Below are 25095 nucleotides of genomic sequence, written 5' to 3' on the forward strand. Positions count from 1 at the left end.
CAATTCTTGGGTGTGTGCCAGAACATTTTCACAGCACAACACCTGCTCTATAGTGTTTAGGGGAAGTTATCTAGGCTAATAACAAACAATCAGCAACAACAATGTATGATCAAGTGGGATTCATCATTCAGTACACCATATAAGTAAGAGCTGATCTGGATGGTTAAGAACGTTGGGCACATCTGGAGTTGGCCTCTCTTATTTTCTTCTCGTAAAATATAAGAGAAATGTAAGAGAATGTTGCTGCATGAGGCCCAATGTACATAGCTATATTCATAGAGTAAGTCTGCAGCCAAAAAAAATGTATTCGCACTTTATGCATATAAAATAACAATGAAGGATTTATTACCTATTCTTGTCTAAATGGAAAATCTTTAAACAGTAAGTTGGAATTCATTCTGCATCTACGGGTTTTTTTCTTTCATTATTGTTGCCATGATACTGTGGCTTTGGCCTATACATCAAGCAAAACAGTCTCCACAGATAACTTAGCAATATTTTAATGTCCAATGTGCAGAATTTGAATAACTATCACCTGTATATTTAGCAATGTGTAGAAACTTTTCTTTTGAAATCAAATAAACTTGTATGTTTAATCCAAAGCGTTGTTGTACAGTGTCTGTATTTTATGATATCACAGCAATTCTGGTCTAACGTTTGAACTTGAGTGCAGTTCTCAAGAATAGACATGCACTCTCAATATATCAATAAATGTGGCTCACTACAGACAATTATGTATAATAATAAGCTACGGTGTAGGCCAACATCTTTATTGACAGTAAAGAGCTGGGAGGGGAACCACTTCGAATCCAATATCTGACGTCACCTCTGTAATCAGTGCGTGGCAGTTCGGAAGTCTGCTACAAGTGTGGCCGAAGAGGGCGAAGCGCATCTGGAGGAAGAGGGAGCAACGAACAAGAGGACTATGAGTACCAAATCCGGTCAAGTTCGATTTGACTAAAGGATGCAAAATACACGCATCATTACCTGGATATTCTCTTTGCTGTTTTAATACATCAAAAGCACTAGCCAGTGCAAGCTTCAGTCTGCGCAGGAATGGATCAATCCATAGCAATCCAAGAAACTCTGGCCGAAGACGAGAACTGTATTATAGTATCCTTGAAGTACCAGCTATTAAAGCGACTTAACGGTTGATGTTTTGTTGCACAAGTTGTAATTCTAGTTACACCGAATTATGTTTGGTTTCAAACAGCCTTGCTTCACAAGATAGCTGCAGTTATTAGTATCGTTGAGAGTTCTATTTGGGGGAAAAAGCCTGGGGCGAGGCCTGGTAGTTGAACTAACGTTAGCTGACATCGTGAAATTCGAAACACGAACAGTCGTATTGTAATTAGTAGATGTATAAGAAGCCATTACAAGTTGTATATGTAGCTGTTGTCACTAGACAGCAGTGTCTTCAGTCCGTTTACGTTCTTAAAACTTCGTTCTCTCAACTTGGAAAAATGATTGTCACACGCGTAATGTAACAGCGTCTGAGCATGCTCAGAAAAATATATATATATTCTCACTTTCCACACAACCACACCATCCACATGGTGGAGATCTTGCACAACCTATGTAGTAGGCCTATGTGTCGCACTGTGTGAACTGCAGATACCAACGGCCTCGTGTATTTCATTGACATTTTATCACATCGTTGTTCATTAAAGTGTGATACTTAAATATTCTCCTTAACTTTTCTTAACCATGCGGTCCAATGTTTCATCCTTGTAGATAATTCCACTGAAAGCAGACTTCTGGGTTTAGTGGAACGGTCCAAAGAACATGCGTAAGTGTATTAAAGTAACGACAACGACGATTACATTGAGGAAACGTAGGAACTGGGGTATTTTGTGAAAATGTTTTTTTTTTTTTTTTTTTAACCGTTCTCAAAATAAGCATTTATTCTCAAACGTTTTCGTTTTCCAGGCTGTTTGTGTATGCACATCGGCGAATGGCAATTACTGGAGATGATGTCAGTTTAGATGATATCATGCCTATTTCGTATGATTTTGCTGTTGTTGAAGGTAAGCGCAGCAGTGTCTTAATTTTCGTAGGAGGGAATATTTTTGTTATTTTCTTCTAGTATTACATCATGTTACTTTGATAAGTATTTTTCATCCTGTGTGTTTTACTTTGTTGATTGCTGCTGCTGCCTTGACAATGGTAATGCTGTAGAATAAACACACTGACAGAATAGCACTGATTTCAGCATGTTCTCCTCAGTTTCTTCTCCAGATGAACTTGCTGTTGTTGGTGAGTCATAAATATTAATGTTTGTGTAACACACATACCAGAAACTGTGAAGAATACACCCCTTGCATCAGATATGCAAGAGATGGAATACAATTTTGTTCAGGGGACTGATTTCACATGTACTGGTAGGTATTGCATAAGCTTGTGTGTGTGCTTGTCCCAGGTGCTGACACCAGGTTGAGGGTAACTTTTCTCAATGAAGAGCTGGAGTTGAGACTACCCTTCGGATCGCACACGCGCCTCTTCCTCAGTGAGGTCAACAAGGCCTGGAGCGGTGAGGCATTAAAAAACTCCCATCTTTTCACTGCTTCACCACAAAACCGTGCTTTTTAGGGATTCCAAGTTCAGAATCAGTATGGGTTAATAGATCAATGCACAGTGGTCTGGTATCAGCTTGGATCACTTTCTGTATTAAGTCTATTATCACATTCATTTACATTGTGAAGCTTCTGTTATAAGCATAATACAATGCATAAAGACACTGTTAAGAATGAAGATGTATACAATATATACAAAATATTGGGAAATATTGTTTCTCCAGAGTGTTGTAAATATTAGAACAATTCTTGCTAAAAATCTATTCATTACACTATTAAATGTGATAGGTTTAAACCACAGAAGTAACAAGTTTATCATCCTATGGTGTAAATACATTCTATACTATTTAAACTGATTTAAAGATAATAATGTAGCAGTACTGTCTGAATAACTTAAGAAATTATACACAGTATACTTCGCCTAGTGCATTGCTTACGATAGTAGGGTTGTCTGTACAATTATGTCATTGGAATTCCAGTTGTGAACTCAGGGGCAAAGACATTCCAAGAGCACCAGGAAACACTGTGAGGAAGTAATGCTCATTCTAAGCCCAAGGTACTTTCTGCCATATCAGTAATGACACTTCCTCGATACCCAAGAATTGCTTTCATACAGAATAACCCCAGTGCCTTGGTATCGTATACTTCAGATGAATGGAGAAATCCTTCTTGTTAGTAGTCTTCTGTGTGTCCTCTCTGTTGAGCTATAAAGCATTGAACATGAATGCTTACTGATTGCATAACACCGTAGAACTGGTGTCAAAGAAGAACCTGCCAGACTAGTCAGATAAGTGTTTTCCCCCTCACACTTGAGGACAATCCCATACCCTTAGCCTTAGCTTACTGAGTAGTCAAAAAAAAACTGCTGACTGTAACCGGTGATTCCCTGATCTAGCACGAATCTAGCCTAGTGTCGACCATTCTCTGGGTTAATATAGAAGATTGCCTTTGAGTCGAGCACTCTAGGATCACCAAGGCATATGAAAGGATGTGACTTTATCTAATGTGAAAGTAGGAGTTGATGTTCTGGAAAGAGGTGGAGTCTTGTCGTGTGGACGGAAAGTAGGTTGAGAATAGTTTTCCGTTTCACACTTCACACAGTGGCTCATCTGCAAGAATGAGTAGATGAGGCATTGTTTTGTCAAGAGGTGGACTTGTATGAGGTCACTTTGTGGGCGAAGAGGAAAACAGTGCGCTTTGTGAAGGATGTGTAATTTCTAGTGGGAACACTACGGCTGTCAGTGGGACTGAATGGAGTCGCTTCTGTGAATCACAGAGTGTATGTGCAGTCACACAAACCCTTACACATTGAATCTGAAATGCTGATGTGGAGATGTGGGATAACCAAGGTAAGTACAAGGACTGCATAGTATTGGTTGTAGTGAGTGCTTTGAGGATGTTACTCGTGTGGTTTGTCACCACTGAAGGTACTTGGCCTAAATGTGGCAAAGGAAGTTTGTTCTTGTGGGTCTGTGCCTGTCTGTCTGTATCAAAGATGTATCTAACTGGATAATGCGAACCAGAGAAAGAAAATGTGATGCTATAGAACTAGTTGAATTTAATTCAAATAGTGCTATTCATTTAATGTTTATTCTTGTTTTGTTCAGAATCTTGTGTATTCTGTCTTTTATGAAATGTCAAGCTGAAAAGTTGTAATTGTTCGACCCGTTGGAATATGTGGGGGAAAAGACATTGGTTTTATGATATTTGTAGTGAATGAATGGTTTTATTTTGTAGTACAGTGGTATTGATAATTGATAGTGTTAAAAATCCAAAATATTTTGCGAACAGTCCATTGTATGACCATATTTACAGACCAACTGTTCCCTTTTCCCAGTCCATTGTATGACTATATTTACAGACCAACTGTTCCCTTTTATCTTTTAGATGTATTGAAATGTTTTAAATAGAAACAGTATTATAACGGTGCTCTGTTGTATCTCTGTGACAGTCCTACTATATTTGGTTTGTTTTAGAAAGTAGCAATGTGCTCTCTATCTGACCATGTTCCCCAATTGATCTTTTTTTAGATGTCTGCCAACAATACCCAGCTGCAGAGCCCAGGTTTGAGTGGCTGTCCAAGTATCGTCGCAAAGCAACAGCAGCCAGAGGTTCTCTGAAGCAGTCCCTGTCTCCTCTTGTGGAGCCGTTGTCCAAGTTGGGCCACAACCTGAAATCAGGTAAGGCTTTATATTGATATATAGCTGACGATGATGGTGACTTAGCACTCCAGTTAATCCTGTTCTACGAGATACAGAAAAGCAGTTTCTCTTATTATGCTGAGGGATCATCAAGCGCCCTCATTCTAAGATAGACATGTGACATGTCTCTTATCAGTGCCAATTGGGCATATCAGAGGTCTGGGGCTGGTGGTGAATTCGAGGCCATTTGCTATGTTTACTTCCTGTTTGCCTTTGATTTGATGTGCAGAGGAGAAACAGCACAAACTCACTGCATCTGTCCCCAATTGCAGTCCTGCTTAACATGTTATGGGTTTACCCACTGCTTAAGCTAACTAACCTGTATGTCTGCATTCCTGTGTCCAGTGCCATAGTGGTAAAAAAAAAGAGGTGGTTAAACTACAGGCCGTTAAAAACGCGGATAAACTACCATACCTCTATGCAGGACTGCAGTGCCACTGAAACCGAATCATACAATATGTTATTCATTATTTTATTATTATTGGTGTTGTTGGAGTTTTCAGCCTTGACTCTATCATTCATTATAAAACAACTGGGTTCGATTTAATTATTTAGCTGTTTCTGATTGGACGATAGACGTTCCATGAGTTGGAATATCCCAGGACATCCCAACTCGGACTTTTCACAGCTAATAATAAATCACTCCGCGATGAAACATTCTACAGCACGTTGATACAATTGACCGATCGCGAAACTCCTCCCTAGAACGGCCCTCGTCCAATCATACCTTAGCAACCGCTACTAAGAGAAGAAGGTCCGACAACTTTGAGGTCTGAGCAGCATGGTGAAGCAGTGTGCTTACGGGACTTTTAGATCTGACATAGAGATTAGAGGGATGCGTGTTTTTTCCCCGCATTTCCAAAGCCCAAAACACAAGAGGAAAGGTGCCGGCGGTGGATTAAACAGTGTGGGAGACCCCACTCCCACCTCAATATATCGAAAAACACACATATGTCTGCTCCAAAGTAAATGAAGCTGCTTGCAGCTAGCTATGATATCTATCTAGCGAACTACGCTATCGCTAGGTATGATAACTAACTGTCTAGTTGAGAGAACATCCCCAAACAGTTATGGTTCATGACAACTTGTATTATTACCACTACAAGTACATAACTAGTCTCTCCAACTAAAGTGTTAATGTTAAAATCAAAATGTTACCGTCAAAATGTTAATGTTACCGTCTAAAATTGCACTCTGAGCTATCCTAGCTAGCGATAGCAAACGCCAGCATTGAACAGAACTTTTAACGAACACTTTGAATTTATGCTTGATACAACATTGAACAGAACTTTTAACGAACACTTTGTATTTATGCTGCTGGCGTTTGCTATCTCTGGCCAGGATAGCTCAGCGTGCAATTTTACAGACGTAACATCAACATCGCTAGCTAGGATAGCTCAGCGTGCAATTTTACAGACGGTAACATCAACATCGCTAGCTAGGATAGCTCAGTGTGCAATTTTACAGACGGTAACATTAACATTTTGATTTTAACATTAACACTTTAGTTGGAGAGACTAGCTCGAGCTTAACATACTGTATCAATGTTGAACAAAAGGCCATTATGAAGTTGTTTTATTTTAATCTTTGTGGCATTTTGTGAATGGGCAACCTACTCCTGAGTATCCCAAGGTATGCATAAGGCACAACCTGAGAGCAATAACCTGGTGATCTGATACAAAGCCATAGCATTACATCAGGATCATCATTTTACAAGGAAGTTATCACTACAGTGACTGTGAAATACTTTCAGCAACATGCACACACATCCCTTGAACAATAACGTCACTAGCAGCTATCTTGATCCACACTGGTACGTTACTGTACTGTTCTCTAGATTGTCACCATCCTAGCTAGCTAGATCGATAGATACCTCCAGTACCAGAGTGTCTCGCCAGAGACGGAATAAATAATAAGAATAAAGAATCTTTGTAGGTTATTAGCTAGCTTGAAATATTATATACATATCTTACCCAGTGGTGAAATAACATGACTAGTCTACAAGGTTTGTGCTGGTTGCATTTAATGAAGAGCTCGTAGGGTTTCTCATTTTTTTTTTATTGAGACCTGTATACTTTTGCTTCGATTATTGTTGTGTCCACTTCGTTGTTGATCTTAATATTTTGGAAATCCTTCCACTGCATACTGCAGTCCCTTTTGCCTTGATCTGGAGGATATCGTGGAGGTATTACTCCAAAAATCATCACTCACACTGACAGCTATAGCGCTTGTCCCCGTACTCGCCATGGCTTTTAGCTTGACAGTTCCGGGAATTGTGTCGGACGTAGCAACAGTAACTAAGGGGGCGGGGCCCTGGCGATCGGTCAATTAAGCGATAACCGTTAATTCAAAGTTCTTATAATTCCAAAAGACGTTGACAATGGAACTATTTTTTTTGTTGCGGAGAAACAATGGCGAAATAAACATTTTTTAATCAATAACTTCGTGTTTAAATGTGAATTGGTTGACTATAAAATTGTTTTATAAAAGCAATATAGTACTCGTGCGAGTGGGGTAGGTAAGGGATATTCCCACGGGTGTTGTTGCCTGCGCCACTCGGCCTCCGGCCTCGTGGCTAAGGCCGAACACCACCCGTGGGAATATGTCCCGTGGGACACCAGTGTATTACCCACGGGGCAGAAGTTCGAACAGCTGATAGCAAATGTGGATTGGGACGCATTGCTGCGCTCTCTCCTTAAACAGGATTTGATAGTTGTCTGTTTAGCGATTTTTACCCGCATGCTTGCTACAGTGCTTTCTGCAGTTTAACTAGTTTTACTGTTCTCTTATCGTTTGGCCTACAAACGTCTGTTGTGAACTGCTACCCATAGCCTGACCCTACGTTGTTACACAGTAGCGCTCCCGCCACTGCACAAAAGCATTTCTGAAAGAAAATGTCCTTTGTTCACGTCCACAGTTGCAACGAATGCGACATTAAGTTTCCAACGTATCCCAGTTCTAACTGCTTTGTAAAATGTATAATCGGACCTACAGTGTAATATTTCGATGGCTAAAAACACATGTTTTACGGATAGATGGAACTGCGAGATACAGTTGTGTATGCTGCGCTATCATGCTATGTGTTCCACAAACCTTCCTCCGTTTCCCTCCCTGAAGTCCATTCAGTGTGGTAGAGATGTTTGTAACCATGGAGACCACTCTAGAGTCCCATTTCCTATTTCTTTCTGCTCTTTTATCATATTGGTAGCGAGATCTTCTTTCACGAGACCAGACAGTAGTTAGTTACAAAAAAGACTGATTGATCACTACATTTTAACTTACCAAACGGTTTGCCCAGGTTAGGGTTAGGGTTTTTTGAAAACCCGTTCATATGTCTCATTTTTTTCCCTTTACAACTAGGAAGTGTACATCGAAATTGAAATTCTCTCTTAACAGTATAAACTACAAACTTCCGGTCGATATTATCCACACTCGATTGTAGCACCAGGGAACGCCTCCGGTAACAGCCTGCTGTCACGAAAGGTTCTGCCTCTGTCACTTGTCTGGGTTCTGCTCTGCAAACCACTAGTGTTTTACAGCCGCGTTAGCTAGAATGCCTAGGATAGTAGTCTAACTTGACGTGCAAGGAAATGCCTAATGTGAGCAAGAAAGCTGGTAAGACGCTATTTGTTATGGTTCGCTGTATGATTTAGCCTTGTATTGTTGAAGAGAGAGCTGTTCAAATCTTCAGGCAATTTGTTAACAGTCTCGTTATTATTCCCGTAGGAATGCCAATGTTAGTAATTGGTTGCACCTTTGCCTGGTAACTTTGGTGGCTAACGTTAGGTCCACTTGGAACCGTTGACAGCGTAATTGAGACGCTGAATACCTGGCTGTAGTAATGTTAAGTCACTATCTAGCTAGGTAGATTTTGCAAGTGAGAGGGAGTGTTAAATCAGGTTACTAGTTTTTGACATCTAACACTAACGCGTCTTGCATCTTGTAGTTAACAAGACAACATAGAACGTGACCATGGCGCCTGATTCTGTAAGCTAACTGAGTTAGCACCATAAGTAGCCATCATACCGATCTACTGCAACGTTTAGTTGGATTAACGTTACATTATAATGTAGTTGGTTAGTCGACTCGCCCGGTGAGAGTAGCTATCTAGTTATCCAGCTAACGTTAGTTACTAATTTTGGATGTGCCTGGTAGGAGTTTGTGGCTCGTCCTCGAGTGTGATTTTCTTCGGGTAAGCGAAGCGACTAACGTTACTCAACTAATGACTTGTTTCATGCAGGAGTGAATCTAATAACTTTGCTCGTCTGCGTCTTTGTGTACGTTAGTTATAGGTAAGTGTGATGCCATAGCGATTGTCACTTTTATTGATTGTGTGCCGCTGTTCATTGGCTTTGTCATGATGTACTTGTCTAACGTTAGCCTGACATTTTGTGTAGCTAGCGTTAGCAATTAGTTACTCCTAGACGGCAGAAAACTGCAGTGAAAGTGGTTTCTCAATGATTGCAGTTTCGCACAGCCAGCTTGAATGTAGGACTGTGCAGGAGCTTGTGTACTGAGATTAGCGCCTCGTTAAGCGTAAGTATTTTCAAGCTAAGCATGCCCTAATAGGGTAGCACAGACAGTGATACTCTGCATTCCCGTGTCGGTCAAGGACTGGATTTAATCATGTTTACTATGTTTTACTTCAGAAAGGAAAGGATATTTAATGTATCTTCCTATGAAGTGGAGAGGTTGTGAGAGAGTGATATATTTTATCTGTCCTATCCTTGAAGGCTATTTGACAACAGTGAACTTTGCCATGGACACTCCTTGTCATTCCACAGGCCTGTATAGTCCCAGGGCTAAACTGAGTCTTCGTGAACAGACAAATGTTATAAGGCCAGGAATATTAACAAAAATGACAAGAGTTTCATAGGCTATGGTTATGTCTGGCTGGTGCTAATTCCCACATGATCACACTAGGGAGATTTTGAGCTCATTGTCAACTATGCTTTGCTTTCAGTGAAAAGGATTATTTAGATGAGAACGCATGACCAACAGACCACTGATGGTTTCAAGGAATTTTAGAAATGCTGCACATGTTTATAATGCTCTTACTGCCCCCCCCCCCCTTGCTCCTCATATAAATGTTGGCTCTATGTTCAGACAAATCCACTTTCAATGTTGCACCCTGCACTGCACACTTATTGTAGGGGTATGTGGTGGAGAGAGACCTGTGTGTGTTAAATAATAACTCTCTTCATGTCCCTGTGTGGTCCTAAAGGGGACAGGCAGCCTTGTATGCTGGCTGACAGAGTTGACAAGCAGTTGTAAGGCCTCAACAATAAAATGGTTTTGAATGTGTCTACTGATCAAATATAGGTGCCTGGAGCAATTTATTTATTTGTATTGCCACCTTGTGCTCCTTTGAAATTGAGCTGGTAAGGTTACATTTTTGCACACATGTCTATTTCCCTTTGGTTGCATCGCTTTCCAGCTGACCACCTTGCAGGGTGCGTAGCATTACATCATGATCACCAAGAACTGCAGGAAAAGGTTAGGGGTGTGCTTGTGTTCCTGGAGTTCCCCTTGTCCCCTTTCACTCAATTGAAACTGAAATTTCCTATTTCCTGCCTCCCACTGCTTCGCCCTTCCCCGCTGTCCCTTCACCGAACAGACAACACATCTCCACCCATAGGCTAATGTATCCCTAAATGGGAATCCAGTGTACGCTGTTGAAGCTGCAATTTTGTTATGTTTGGTCAGGGATTGAGTATGCAATACTGTGCCAGTCTTGGCCGTTTACCCAAGATCAACATTAGCCGTTATGTTGTCATTAATGTCTCAACTGTTGTTACACATGGTTAATTACACATTTCATTGTGATGTCCTTCCTTTCTTGGTCTCTCTCATCAGTCTTGGCAATGATGTCTGTTCTGGGTGCCTCTGGTAAATTCAGTTCTGCTGCCAAGTGAAGTGTAAATTAGGTTTGTTAGGCTCTCATTAATCACAATGTTAAAGGAGGCCAGAGTTTCAGAGACGTTGTCAAAAATTGTAGTTGCCCATTCTTAGCTTGGTTTGTAATAGGCTAGAGATTTGCTTCATGTTCTTGTTTAGGCTATGTAATAGAAACCACAGCAATCTTCAGCCATCATCAAAAGTGAACATTGTCAGACATTTTGTCGGACTATCATGGCATGCTGTTATCACCAGATGGGAACCGACAATATTTCTGTCATACTGAATTTACTGTCATATTTCCGTCTGTGCTCCTGCAATCAGATAGGCTGTTGGCACTGGTCATGCAACTTTTGCGAGATTCTCTCACTGTCTGTGGAACTTTGGCTCCGCAGGAGCAGTTTGTTTGTGTTAGGACCCACACCCACCCACATTTCATTCACATCCCCGTGTTATTAGCCTACAGGGCAAACATTGTGACTACGTTCATAGATTACTCTGTAGTGGACCCTGTGCACAGCCTTAACTATGATCCATCAGCCTTTGTTAATCCTGAAAGTGTGAGATTATGTGCTGGATGTTTAGCAAACTGCAGTGATTCCTAAATATAGTGATTTACTACAGCAGTCAGACGAGTTATTTTGGTTCTGGTGGTGGAACACAATGTCTCTGTTGAAAGTTTTTTTTTTTTTCTGGCACTCATTTAGCGAGATGGTATGAGGTTCTCTTTTTCCACCCCCTTTGAACTTAGAAAGGGTGCCATGGGTCTGTCGGACTGTCACGTCACTAAATGTTGGCAGCCAGTGAGTTTGTCCAGCCTCTGGCATTACAGTAGTCCCTGGCACAGTGGCAATTATTGACAAATTGGGCTCAATGCTCTGTCCAATTGATTGCTGCACACCACACCAGAGACTGATTTAGCCATGCAGCACTGCACCCACTTGTGTCTCTCTCTCTCTCTCTCTCTCTTTCACACTCACTGTCACACACACTCACTGTCACACACACACACTCACTGTCACACACTCTCACACATATATGCAGGAAGATGAAGTCACCTTCTCCCTATTAACATCTCTCTGCTCTTCTATGCTTCTCTGTCTCACTAGAGAGGTCACAGACGGCCGAGAGAAGCGGACCGACTGTAGAGGACACGAGAAGCAGTGGAGTACTAGGCAGCCCTGGAAGGTACAGTAACATTCCACCTCACCATAGAGACCGGCATATATCAAGCCTGAGAAAGCTGTTCTCTATTTGTAATAAGACAAGTCACTCCATGTAGCTTGGTCTGTGACCTTAACATTATCGAAGTAGTATTTGACGAGTAGTAGATGACTTGATCGTGGTCTTCATGGAGCTGAATAGGTTTGGCTTCCTGCTGTAAAAAAGCTCGGTGGAAAGCTATTTTAATGATCCCTCGCATGATACCGGCTCACTCCGATGCTGTGACCGTACCTTCCCACACTTCCCAATTCACTTTATATATATAAACTACCCGTGTTTGTGAGGTCCTGCAGAATGCATTCTTAGACCAATTTTAGCTAAATAGTGTTGTCTGAATGACTTAGCTAACCGATTAGCTTGTGAGTGACAAAATCTAGAGTATCATTCAGACAGCAAATGAGTCAAATCACTGAAACCAATTAATCAGATAGACAGTAATTGTAATACTTTCAAACCCGCAATAAAACACTTTGAATGGCCTAGCCTCTGATCCTTGGATCTGGACTTTGGACACTGACTAGCCTAATTCTTTAGTGTTTTTTCCCCTTTGACACTTTTGGCAGCGCCGACCTAATTTGCAAGTCCAACAGTCCAAACATGCCGTATGATGCTGAAGATAATATCTCTTTTGTGATTGGCTCAGTCATCATTCTATGCTTGCCATAGTGTGTGTATTTTTGTATATTATGACACGTATGAAGCAGATCAATTCTATGGTTAAATTACATTGTAATCTGGAGAACTAGCAAGCTGGCAAGCTAGCTCACATATAATTAGAGACCGCTAACATTAATGTTGGCAAGGATTTGGGCTTAAAAAAAATGGAATACATTTTAACCAAGCAACCTCTTTAACTAAAGAAAGAAGAACTAGCCTGGAAACTAAACAGGTTGGTTTATTTTTAGATTAAATCAATGTTTCCTTTGTGGGCTGATGTTATATACATATACCCAAAAACATGGATGGCAACTGTGGTATAAACAGAGGAAACTAACGTTCTCTGCCTCCACTTTGTGGAATATTTTTGAACGTCGGGGCACCTCAGTGGCCTTTACCCCGTACTTAATGATGTATGGAAATACAAATCCAGGCTGTGCTTGGTCGATGGGCTAAGCCACGACAAGCAATGCCATTCCTATGGAGAACGACAAAGGTCATTCGACATAGGTCATCCCTTCAAAGAAATGAATGCAACAGAGACTCATTAATGCCGTAATTTCAAGCCCTTCGAATTAACGTGTGCAGAGAGACGCGTGTCTGATGTCCCATCATATTCGCAGCAGGACAAATCCACAGTGTTTGTGAGGATACAAAAAAGCTCTGGTGTAAGTCATTATGTTAGTAAATGTCATCTTGATATTTGTTAGTGTTCCACTACGTCACCGGCATCTTGAGGTGATGGAAAGTCTGCAGTGTTGCCATCCAGTAACCGCTGATTGAAACGATACTCACTGTGTACGCTTTCTAGTGATATCAGGGTCATCCATAATGATTCTCCTGTGGTGCCATCAGAAATGTAACTTCTAGCTGGCCCATTTTAGTTTGACTGACAGCACTCACTCCATGTAAAAGAAAATGTGCCTATCCAGCTGTAGTGAAATTAAAAGGTAGTTGTGATCTCCAGACCCTTGCCAACCCCAGAGACACATGAGGGGCATCTGAGTAGGATCCACAGCAGTCTGTGTGGGGAGAGGGGTGGCTGCCATGCATACAGCATGCGCCCCACTGACCCACTCCCCACCCCCCCTGTCATGGTAGTAGTAATGGTACTGAAACTGTAGCTACGTGGCTGTTTCTCTGTTGCCTGCACCACAGATGTGGTTTTGTACGCTTTAACATGATGAGTGCTGGAGAATAGTTTCAGAATAGCCTAGGGGTTTGCAAGCACAGACAAATGTGGTTTTGTGTACAGTGCTAACAAAACTCTTCTACAATATTAATGTAGATAGACAACATATAAACTCTGGCTTTTCTTTTTTCTTTCTGTGTTTCTTTTGTTTGATCGCAGTGAGGCCAGGGTGTTGCATGAGGACAGGAATGACCGGGTGCAGCCGACCACCAACAAGAACCAGATGCTGGCCCTACCTCAGTTTGGCCTGCGGGACAACCTCATCCGCTGTGAGCTGCTCAAGAACGAGGACGTCTACACCTACCTTGAGAACTTCAGGTGGGCCACCATGCTTGCTCTCAACACTAAGCGTTAAGCAAGTAAGGTTCACTCTAATTATTTGGAAGTGCTTGTAGTTACATACCAGGGGGAAGTATGAAATATTACATTTTATATGTATTTTTATTTTAGAGACATAGAGATCGATTTAAGTTTGAATCTATGGCTTTCGTATAGTCCAACTAATAGTTAACTTGCCAGGAGTCCCCTTCAAGTAGCTCTCATGGTTACAGGAGGTGTTGTAACCACTTGCAAATATGTGCTTGAAGTAGAACATCAGAAAGAATGGATATAGCTGTGGTTAGAGGTGAGATAACACCCAAACTGACTAATCTTCAGCCAGTTTAACTTCTTACACTCTCTGCAGTGAGCTTACATGCCTATCACATGCCAGTATGATTTGATTACTCTTCTGCAACAGGCAAACTGCACCACATATACCTATATCATTTTAATTTTTTTATGTATAATGTACAGTGTTTCCATGCATTATTGCTTAGTACATGCGTGCTGGTTCATAAACCTATTTCATATCCTCTACCGCCCCCTACTGGTGAAGACAAAGAGATGCATACTGTGTATGAAGCCTATTATTGGGCATTTTTCCAAATAGTTGCAGAGTAAAATGTGGTACAACTTTGTATGTAAAGTCTTACGAATAATCTTACAAGTTATCTCTCACTTTACTGTCAGCTTCTTCTTGGGAACTTATAATGTGAATGGCCAGACACCAAAAGAGAGCCTGCGCCCATGGCTGGCTTCGACTGCGGACCCCCCAGATTTCTACTGTGTTGGGTAAATAAGGGGCTTTCATATTTTAGCTATTGTATCTGTTTTTAAGATAGAGATTAGGATTATAATTTTTATCATATTTATTTGGTTGATTTAGATGAGCAATCTATCTACTTTCAACAAGCCTTGTCTATGTTGAGGGTCTGATGCAGAGCCATACAGCAGGCAGTAATGGTGTTTTGGCCTTGCTTAGTTTCCAGGAACTGGACCTCAGCAAAGAGGCGTTTATCTTCAATGACACGCCGAAGGAGCCCGAATGGATGAAGGCCGTGTTTGATGGACTTCATCCAGGTGGCAAGTACGCCTTTGTAAGAACAAAAGATACCATTACCATCACACTACACACAAATACAGTGATGATTACCATTTGGCGGGGTGAAGGGCACTTTTCCAGCTAGTGGAAAGGTCAGAATACAACAGAAACTATAGCAAGTTGACATTAGGAGGAGCTGCCTTAAGGCCCTGTGGAGGACTGATAACTGCAGATCCAAAACAAAAAGCAAGATTCACCTTCATTCCATGTCATGGTTTCGATTTGAATGCAGTTTCACTTTTATAAAATCTCTATTGTAGTTGTATTGTATGTCCTCATTCCAATTCAGTTGATGTTTAGAATGTTTTTTTTTTTCATGGCTTATATCAGTGGGATGCCATCCGTACCTGGCTGGCTTTTAATTGGCAGCTTAGAGCTATATTACGTTGAGTGAATCTGGCAGACCCATTAATCTCATAGGGTGGAAACTCATTTTTCACCTTTGGGGTAATGCCACTGTATCATCACATTATGCATTGCTAACACAGTTTGTTATCAGAGGTCTAATTTCACTTATTATATGTGTTCCTTGTTTATGTTGCCCCACTGTGTTGACAATTGTTGTGGTCCTTCAACCTCACCTTTCACCTTTGACCTGCTCCCAGGTGAAGCACGTGCGTCTGGTGGGCATCATGCTCCTGTGCTTTGTGAAGACGGAGCACGCTGAGCACCTCTCAGAGGTGGAGGCTGAAACTGTGGGCACCGGCATCATGGGGAGGATGGTGAGTGACCAGTGGGACGGGGGAACAGTGTTTCATTCTCAGCAAAACAACCGTAGAGACCAGTGGGACGGGGGAACAGTGTTTCATTCTCAGCAAAACAGCCGTAGAGAGTAGCTAAACCAAGTCTTTTTCAAATCTAACAGGTCCACAGAAGAAAGTAGAATTTTAAATGTTCTTTTGTCAAAGGCCCTGTATTCTCTTGTAATCAGATTAAAAAAGTGTAGCTTTCAAAATGACAGCAGATGTTCTCTGCTGCAGGAGATTATTTCCTGTTTAGTAGATTGTGCAGGCAGGTGAAGAAATAAAAGTGTAGTTTGCTTACGTCAGTGCTTTGTTGCCAGGGCAACAAAGGCGGTGTGGCTGTTCGTTTCCGCTTCCACAACTCCAACATCTGCGTGGTGAACTCGCACCTGGCTGCCCACATAGAAGAGTACGAGCGGCGCAACCAGGACTACCGGGAGATCTGCTCAAGGATGCAGTTCCGCCAACAAGACTCAGACCTGCCCACACTGACCATCATGAAGCACAAGTAAGGGCCTCAGTTTTGCTCCCACAGCAAACGGGGGAACAGTGTTTCCCCACCAGAATACTACCTGTTTAGGTTAACGTGATTGAGCAACTTGCTCTTCCAAAAAAAAAACAATGCACTCATCCATTCCTCACAACAGCTTTAATCTTTGTTCTCCTCACTGATTGGAAGCAGTTACACTGTGGTATAACTCGTGTGCAATGGCCATAAAGAAATGCTCCTCTAAATGCAGATAAAACACGTACAAACAAATGTTTTTCTCTTTCTTTTTCATTTCAACAGTATTGTCCTTTGGCTGGGAGATCTGAACTACAGGATAAGCAACCTTGAGGTGGACCAGGTGAAGGATATGATCTCTAAAAAGGACTTTGAAGCACTGCATGCGTTTGACCAGGTAAGCCCATTCTGAACATCTCCTCCCACTCCTAAACCTATTGCGGTTGAACCAGTTTTAAGTGTCTATCCATTAGAACTACTTACAACGCTAAATAATAAAATAATACTCAATATATTTTAAATGAAGTAGACTAAGTGTTAAAGTAGTTGTGGTTGTTGACCATGCCCGTGAGTTGATGATGCGGAATGGAGCTTTGTTGAACTTGTTTTGTGGCCCACAGCTGAAGAGACAGATTGATGAGGAGGCGGTGTTTGTGGGCTTCACCGAGGGAGAGATCGATTTCCTGCCCACATACAAATATGACACTGGCTCCAGTCGGTGGGACTCAAGGTAGGCACAGGATAGGCTCCCAAGACTAAAGCAAAAACACAGCCAGCAGCATTTGTACTGCACACCGAAAGTTGGGGTAGCGAGAGTGTTACTGAGGTATAAATGATCAGTATTGCTTTGCCTTGTACTTAAAGCTGTGCTATTAATCGAATTTCAATTGCGATTAGGGCTCCCAACGATTATGAAAACAATGTAATCAAGATAAAATGATTAATGTGCCACATTCCGCTTTGCAATGATGGACTGGTTTTGTTTTGTGTTGTGTCACTCATTTATTTGACAGTGGTGTGCCACTGTATTCAGCCACTGAATAAGTAGTGCCACTGTTGAATGCTATAGGCCTAGCCTACGGGGGAAATAACTAACACCAGCTGAAGTTGAAGTAAGGGAGTAGCTTACTGTATAAGGCTAGTGGTGTAGTTGGAATTTTTTAAACACAGAGATATTAATGTTGAGGTTTAAACAGTTCTCATGCACATGTCAATGTCCAAATCTGACAAATCACAGGTGTAAGGAAATTCTGTTGATCATAGTTTTAACTTGCTTAAACTTGCTTGAAGCTGTCTGCGCAGACTGCGTCTTGTGTCTAGAAACAGAACAGGATGCTGGGCCAAGAACAACCACACATTTGAGAAATGTAACAGAGTAAAACACGGGTTCTGTTGATACCAAATTTGGAAAGGTCACACATTTGTGGTTCCATCCCAAATGAGGAGCAGACATTAAAAGCTGCAAGAAGGAACTGCCCCTTCGGAGTTGAGTTGGCAGCAGTGTTGTTGTAACTTCTCTCCCTCTCTGCAAAGATAAATACAATTGTCAAAATTCTCTGCCTTGTTTTTTAAAACTGCGTCTTGTTGATACTAAAATATCCAACAACAGGTAAGAGTTATCTACAGTCTCAGCGCTATCTACTACAACCCTGTTCAAGACACAGTTAGCATACAAATTAGGCTAACTAAAGATGATTTTAAATAACACTTGTTTCTACGTATTTTGAAGACTAATTAGACTTAAGTCTAATAAGAATACAAAATGTATGTTAATATATTATATAATATATAATATAATATGCAATGATGATGCTGCTACTAATAAAGTAAAAAAAGTTAAATTCTTAACACACAATCTTAGGGGAAACACTGAATGAGTAATTATGTGTCAAATAATCGTCATTATGCATTGTTTTGCCATAATCGAGTAGCACTACTTGTACTGCAAATGTAGTTTTTCGAAAATCCAATTGACTTAATATTCCACTCTTTCTTTGAAGGTTGAGCTGGTCACCCATGTCTGTGTTTATTTCCCTCATCCTTTTGTGTGTTGTTTTTGTGGTGGTCATCAGTGAGAAGTGCCGAGTGCCGGCCTGGTGCGACCGGATCCTGTGGAGGGGCAAGAACATCCGCCAGCTGCACTATAGGAGTCACATGGACCTGAAAACCAGCGACCACAAGCCTGTCAGCTCCCTGCTGGAGATAGGGGTGAGAGCGCAGGCCCAGCGGTCTTTAACTCGACTCAGACCTCATCTCCAGCTGAGCAGTGCAGCTCTGAAGTTATGCCGGATAAATTGCACATGAAATCTTTTTTAAATAGATCAAAACAATGCAGAATTCTTCACAGTTAATTATGAATACGTTTGATGGTTAAAGCACAAGCCCGTTTGCTGCTCTGGCTATTGATTCAAAAAGTATGTAGCACTGGCTGACTTTCTGACCAAAAGTCTGAACGTCTGCTTTGTCCTTTGTGATTTAGATCAAGTTGGTGAACGAAGACTCTTACAAACGGACATTTGAGGAGATTGTGAGGACACTGGACAAGATGGAGAATGAGTGTATTCCCTCAGTGTCCTTGTCTCAAAGAGAGGTGTGGAACTGATCTTCCTGTCCCCCCCACCCCTCTCTCACACACACACACACACACACACACACACACACACACACACACACATACTGACAAACACCTACTAGATTGTTACATATCTCACAACAAAAACCTAGTACATACACCTTAAAGTCCATTTAAACTCTAGATTTGCTACTTATATTTGCTCCGGATATCTTTGTCTGGTTAAAAGGTGAATCTTGAACAGGTGTTCAGCTGTACTGTTTATCAGTCTGTCTGTAAATCATGCTTCCCTCTCTGATTCCTTGATGCTTGCCTCTCTCGCAGTTCCAGTTCAAAGATGTGAAGTTCATGCAGCACCGCTCTGAGACGCTGACAATTCACAACGACGGACAGGTGCCGTGCCAGTTTGAATTCATTCAGAAGCTGGATGAACCAGCCTACTGCAAGCCCTGGCTCACCGCCAACCCACACAAGGGATTCCTGGCACAGGGTAAGACACCGAAGTACCCTTTCATCTCTAGTAGTATCCATCACCACCAGTTCCATGAATACTAGCAACTTGTATGCTACTTGCAAGTGTACACCAGTCTCTGCAAGTCATTATTCAATGGCCATGAGATTTATTGTGACACGATGCGGATTGTGCAAGATCGTGTTCCTGCGACATGAGGGATGCTCTTTAATTTCATCTCGAACACCATCAGGGTGTTTGGCTTGATAGGTTTTTACTGCACTGCTGCCATGTACTGCAGCATTCATCTCAATGCCCTCAGCAATGTAGACAAGCAATTAGAAAACCCATGCTCCTAGCCTTCATAAATAATACAGAGAAATGTGACCGGGCTGATGTTGGTGAATTAGACCACAGTACCTGAGTAGGAGGTGGTGAAGCCATTAGTTTGTGTTGAGGGGCGCCCCCAAGTGTGAATACTTGATACCAGGCATGATTGCATTAGCAGAGCCTTATAAACTTTTCATTTCTCTCAAGGCACAGTGGGCCCTAATTAAATAGATGTAAACCGCAGGCTCTTACGCACAACAAAGAAGAGCATCGCGTGATGCTATTTCAATTTATAGGGCACAATCATTTGATCATTTCATACGCACAGACTTAAGTGCCTTCGAGGGCGGACCTTGGCCTCATTAGGGTGTGTCCGATCAAAATGTTACACGTTTCGTGTAATAGTTTTGTTGCTCTTTCACCTTCCGTGAAATGACACGAGCATCTTGGTTTTCAACATATGGCAGGCACATCTAATCTACACAGTTTGACAGCACTAAATTGACCACTAAATTGGCCGATCATTTAACAAAAACAAAAATATGTTGCGTAGACTGTGCAGTTCTGTACAACTAGTTGTACCCTTGAGGACTCAGTGATTTTTTTTTTTTTTTTCTGCTAAATTTACTAACAACATTCATCCACATTTTATGACGTTCATTCTGGCAGTGCTAGTGATCATTACCCAAAACGCCCAGACCGCAGCAGCAGCACGCCGGTCTGTTCAAGTCTCATTATTTGGCCTCTCTTCCATGTGACTCACCCACCCAGGGGCCAGTGTGGACATCGAATTTGAGGTGTTTGTGAACCGCTTCACCGCGCCACAACTGAACTCTGGCCTGCAGCAAATCGAGGACATCCTGGTGCTGCACCTGGACCGGGGCAAGGACTACTTCATCTCGGTGATGGGGAACTACCTGCCCAGCTGCTTTGGCACCTCCATCCAGGCACTGTGCCACCTGCGGGAGGCCATCCAGGAGATGCCACTTGACACCATCCAGAAACTAGTGAGTGCAGGCGGTCAGGGACAGAGTTGGGTTTCTATCAAATTTGCCCGGGAGCTCTTCCTCAGAGCATGTACACAGGGCCCACGTCACTGGTTTTATTGGTTGACACACACACACATGTCACAGACATGTGTACACACACGTCACAGATGTTTGTGACAATTGCATTTGGTACCTAGCAGTAGTTCTGCTATTCTTAGATAGTATTGTTTAAGAGCGCAAGGACACATTCCTTTCTGGCACTTGACATTTCTTTCACTTTAGTCATTTTTATATAATTATGCATTCCTTGGAACAATAGGGAACTGGTTCATCCCGTTGTGTTGTGTATTGTCCAGTTGGGCATTGCGTGTTATGGTGACAAAAGACATTGAAGAAAACATTCAATCTCTCTCTCTGCCATTTAGTTACACGTCAGCTGTGGTTTGCCAGCCGAATGCAAAAACACAAGCAGCGGGAGTTCTTTGTTGCATCAGTTGTTTGTGTCCCCATTTGATTGTCAGTCGCAGCGCATTGTTCGGCGGGGTTGCCAGGTGAAGAGACAGGGACAAGCACATCTGTTGCAAGGGTGCAGATCCAAATAGGAGCAAGGGCCACTGGGAGTGTTGCTTCAGGACAAATCTCTCATTTGCCAGGATCGTGTATTCCTGCAGGGAATGTCCAGAGCGTCATTAGCATTGCAAAACAACAGGCTCTCAGCACATCAATGACAGAGCCAAGCCTTTTTTTAAGTCTCCAGTAGACATGGATGGAACATTGTTCGTTTTATGTTTCATCTTAATATGATTAGTTTCCTTGTTTATCCCTGTACGCCGCCGAACGGAAGTAACCAAAATCACCAAAATGATAATATTGGTATTTCACCAACTCATGGAATCATATTATTTACCGTATGCCTAGCTTCCAAGAAATACACAGTTGACTTACTGTTTAATCATCTGCTGGAAATGTAATCTAATGATTAACTCTGTGTATTGCCAAAGTATTTACACCTCTAATTGGGTGTACTTTAGTTTAGTGCATTCCCCACAACACAACTAACTAGAACAAACTACAATTATTCAGTCTAGAAATAATTTCTGTTCACTTCTGCCACAATCAAGCCAGCCAAATAAAGGCCTGTTTCCTCAGGATCTGATGCTGTAATTACTCCATATTCTATAGAAAATGTTTTATCATTCTAAGGATTGTTATAATTTATAGTCTATGCATAAAATGTTCTTACTTACTTACTTGTGTATTTTATTTCACTGCATTGCAAGACCTCAATGTCCACTGGCGAGGAGTCCAGTAGTTCAGTGACAGATGTGCCCCGGGACATCCCCAAGGAGATCTGCATGATGGTGGACCACCTCTACCGCAACGCCAGCAAACAGGTCAGCAGTGCTTTTTCTTAGTTTTACCCCTCACGCTTGAGGGGGTAGAAATCTCAGAAAGACTGCCACCATTGTGTGGACCTCACAGTGGTCCTCTGGGCACGGAAACACTGAAGCAGTGACTCTAAATCTCACTAGATTGTTTGTCTTTGTTTTTATGGGCCAGGCCCACTGATCTTACTTGCCACAGCAACGACAACTTTATGCCGAGGAATGTGTCCAAGGTTTTGTTTTCCTGGCGGCCAGCACAAAGATACTGTATTCCAGGGGCTCTTGAACTAAAGCCCTGTGTTTGAGAGTCATTGCTCGCTCTGGTTCAACTGGCAGGGCTTGGAAAAACACTTGCATTCCTATGAGGCCGAAACAGGTTTTTAAGTTGTGCTTCATCCACTTCCTTTTTTGGTTAGAAAAATCAGGATGGAAACAGGGATCATGCTGGCTGGTGAGGACAAAGTCATTCTCATTTACGAGGTTTTTAAATCTGCAGTGTGATTGATGTGTCTTACAGGAGGACCTGTTTCAGCAACCAGGACTACGCAGCGAGTTTGAGGAAATCAGAGATTGCTTGGACACAGGGGAGCCAGACTCGCTCCGTATCCTTAATGATGGGCCACTGAACATACTACACAGAATGATGTCCATGCACCATGAGAGGAGCATTGCTGTAGCTCAGTGGAGCCTTCAGCTCTTTAGATCCTGGGTTCATTACTCAGGGAATACACAAATGTATTTCTGGACTGTACGTTAAGTTGTTTTGGACAAAATCATCAACTAAAAGAATAAATATAATGGAAATGTAAAATACGTTGCAGTTACAGTCATTACAGGATGTTGAGACTCTTGTGCTACCCTTGACCCCTATTGACCTTCAGCTGGAAGTAACCACTCTGTGGCGGAAGCACTGCTCCTCTTCCTCGACGCTCTTCCTGAACCTGTGGTTCCTTACCATCTCTACAAGCAGTGCCTAGAGTGCTGCTCTGATTACGGCCAATGCAAACAGGTCTGTTCCCTCTTCTGTGCACAAACTATTTTGATTCAGTTTACTGATTTACATATTTATTTTATTATATTTTATATATAATTTATATTTTAGTATTTAGTAGTTAGTATATTTATGTTTATTATTATTGGTTGAATGTATGTATGATCCGTACGTATGTTTGTATGTATTTGTATGTATTGGCTCTGTCACTGCTTTTCTGTGCATTTGAGAGATTTTTCAAGTGTCGGTGACATCCAACTCTGTTGTATTAACAGGTGATCTCCATGCTACCTCAGTGCCATAAAAATGTTTTTAACTCTTTAACGGAGTTCCTGCGAGAGCTGTTGAAGCACTCCGCTCACAACCACTTGGACGTCAACATCTTAGGTAGGCCCCACAGTGGAGAAAGGAATGAAGCAATGAATGCTCTCACTTCTTGTTCTCTGTGTATTTTTGGCAACTCGCTCAATAAGAATCAGCAAATTTGTTCTACAAAGCAGAAATTGTCTTTAGTAAGCAGAGCCTTTAGTTCCAGTTTGTGATGTTTTACATTTTTCATTTTGTTCTCATATAAGGTCTCTTTGTAGTTTTAGTGTTAAGGAGACAGCCAATGTCTCATTTTGACTTGCTGTGAAAGCTAACCTCTTTAAAAATCCATTTATCATAAAATAAAAAATCCTATCAATGCACACTGGCACTGTAACTGTTAAAACGGGAATAGCTATGACTGGCAGGGGAATATTCCCCAGGAACGTAATAAAATTGGAAAATTCAAACTAAATCCCTGTGTTTGAAATAACTTGATGTAGCTGGAAATTAAGTGAAATGAAAGATGTGATTGGATTGAATAAAGCAAAGTAGGATATTTGCCCCATTCTGACTTTAACAGTGAGTGGTAGCTCATCACATTATACAGAGGGGTGTCAGGAGATGGCACTCAATTAAATCTCCCATCAAGCGAAATCAGAGATGTAGTATGTTGGTTGTTCTTAAATACTGAATGTGAAAAACGATTTTATGCTGTGCTTTCCCTCATCCCTCTGGACAGGGTAATAATTAATTTGATTAAATATGTAGCACATTGCTTTTCATTTTGGTTTATAATTTATGATCATTGAAAACAGGGTGTGGAATCCATTCTTTGGCATTTCACAGAATCTCCTGGACCTATTAATTTTTTAGAGCGCAAAATGGAACCAAGGGAGTGAGCCATTGAAAGCCTTTCGGAGATCCCTAAATGGGATTTGACAAAAAAAAAGAAAAACATCATTCAACCTGCAGACATATTCTTGGCACACATTTTCTAACTCCTAAAGGGCGGTCAGAGTTAGGCATACTCTCATGTGTGATTGTGGAAATAGGAAAGTGCAAGGCCTTACAACACAAACAGACTATTATCTGTTTCCTGTCCTCTTCTTTGCATGCAAACAAAGCCATGATGGGATTTGGTGGGATTTAACATTTCTAACATGTGAACTGCCATATACTTTCAGCATCAAATTAATTGAATTCATTTCCTTTTCTCTCTTCAGCCACCATATTTTCTGCCTTGATGCTGAGATCATCTATGAAGCAAGATCTCTCTCAGAAAAGAAAAATCCAAGAGTTTTACCAGCATTTTTTGACGGAAGATCTGTCTTGATCCTGAGTGTCCATAGTTTACTTTTTTTGAGCTCAATGAAGCATAACACTTTCATACATAATATACATACTTTTGAATAGACTTGCTTTGATCATCCATGATTTAAATATGATGTTTAATGCAGGATGACATTTTTACCTGTTGAAACACAGCGTTTATTTTATTACAGTGTAGAGAAACCGCCTAATATGTATATTTACCAGCTATTTAATGATCAGGTGTATTTGTATTTTGATGTCTGTAAATACAAAACCAACTGCTCTTTTATATTCATATAGATATATACATATATGCACACACACACACATATATATATATA

The 25095-nt window shown here is 41.4% G+C and overlaps 1 protein-coding gene across 7 annotated transcripts; it reads left to right on the forward strand.

Annotated features, from left to right (window-relative positions):
• Positions 1 to 857: 857 nt before the first annotated feature.
• On the forward strand, positions 858 to 25074 carry inpp5b (inositol polyphosphate-5-phosphatase B). Of its 7 annotated transcripts, XM_031577065.2 has the most exons (22): positions 858 to 1789; positions 1930 to 2027; positions 2227 to 2256; positions 2420 to 2530; positions 4604 to 4753; positions 11782 to 11860; positions 13905 to 14063; positions 14757 to 14858; positions 15049 to 15163; positions 15774 to 15890; positions 16232 to 16419; positions 16702 to 16813; positions 17037 to 17146; positions 18489 to 18624; positions 18896 to 19006; positions 19313 to 19478; positions 20541 to 20776; positions 22039 to 22152; positions 22661 to 22745; positions 23025 to 23152; positions 23410 to 23521; positions 24667 to 25074. In XM_031577065.2, exons 2-22 carry the CDS (start codon positions 1955 to 1957, stop codon positions 24774 to 24776), a joined length of 2544 nt encoding a protein of 847 aa, XP_031432925.1. In that variant the 5' UTR covers positions 858 to 1789; positions 1930 to 1954; the 3' UTR covers positions 24777 to 25074. The 7 variants fall into 7 exon arrangements, with proteins under 7 accessions (XP_031432925.1, XP_042565023.1, XP_031432922.1 ...); XM_042709089.1 differs by having other exon boundaries at positions 858 to 2027; XM_031577062.1 differs by lacking the exons at positions 1930 to 2027; positions 2227 to 2256 and having other exon boundaries at positions 1771 to 1789; positions 24667 to 25073.
• Positions 25075 to 25095: the final 21 nt, after the last annotated feature.

Source organism: Clupea harengus, chromosome 11 (genome assembly GCF_900700415.2).
Source record: "Clupea harengus chromosome 11, Ch_v2.0.2, whole genome shotgun sequence".
In the NCBI taxonomy this organism is placed as follows: Eukaryota; Metazoa; Chordata; class Actinopteri; order Clupeiformes; family Clupeidae; genus Clupea; species Clupea harengus.

Excerpts from the sequence above, each read along its gene's own strand:
- inpp5b (XM_042709089.1), top strand. The coding sequence starts at position 1,955 with ATGGCAATTACTGGAGATGATGTCAGTTTAGATGATATCATGCCTATT. Across the intron at positions 4,754-11,781 it reads GGGCCACAACCTGAAATCAG|AGAGGTCACAGACGGCCGAG; the intron begins GTAAGGCTTTAT and ends CTGTCTCACTAG. Across the intron at positions 19,007-19,312 it reads TGTCCTTGTCTCAAAGAGAG|TTCCAGTTCAAAGATGTGAA; the intron begins GTGTGGAACTGA and ends CCTCTCTCGCAG.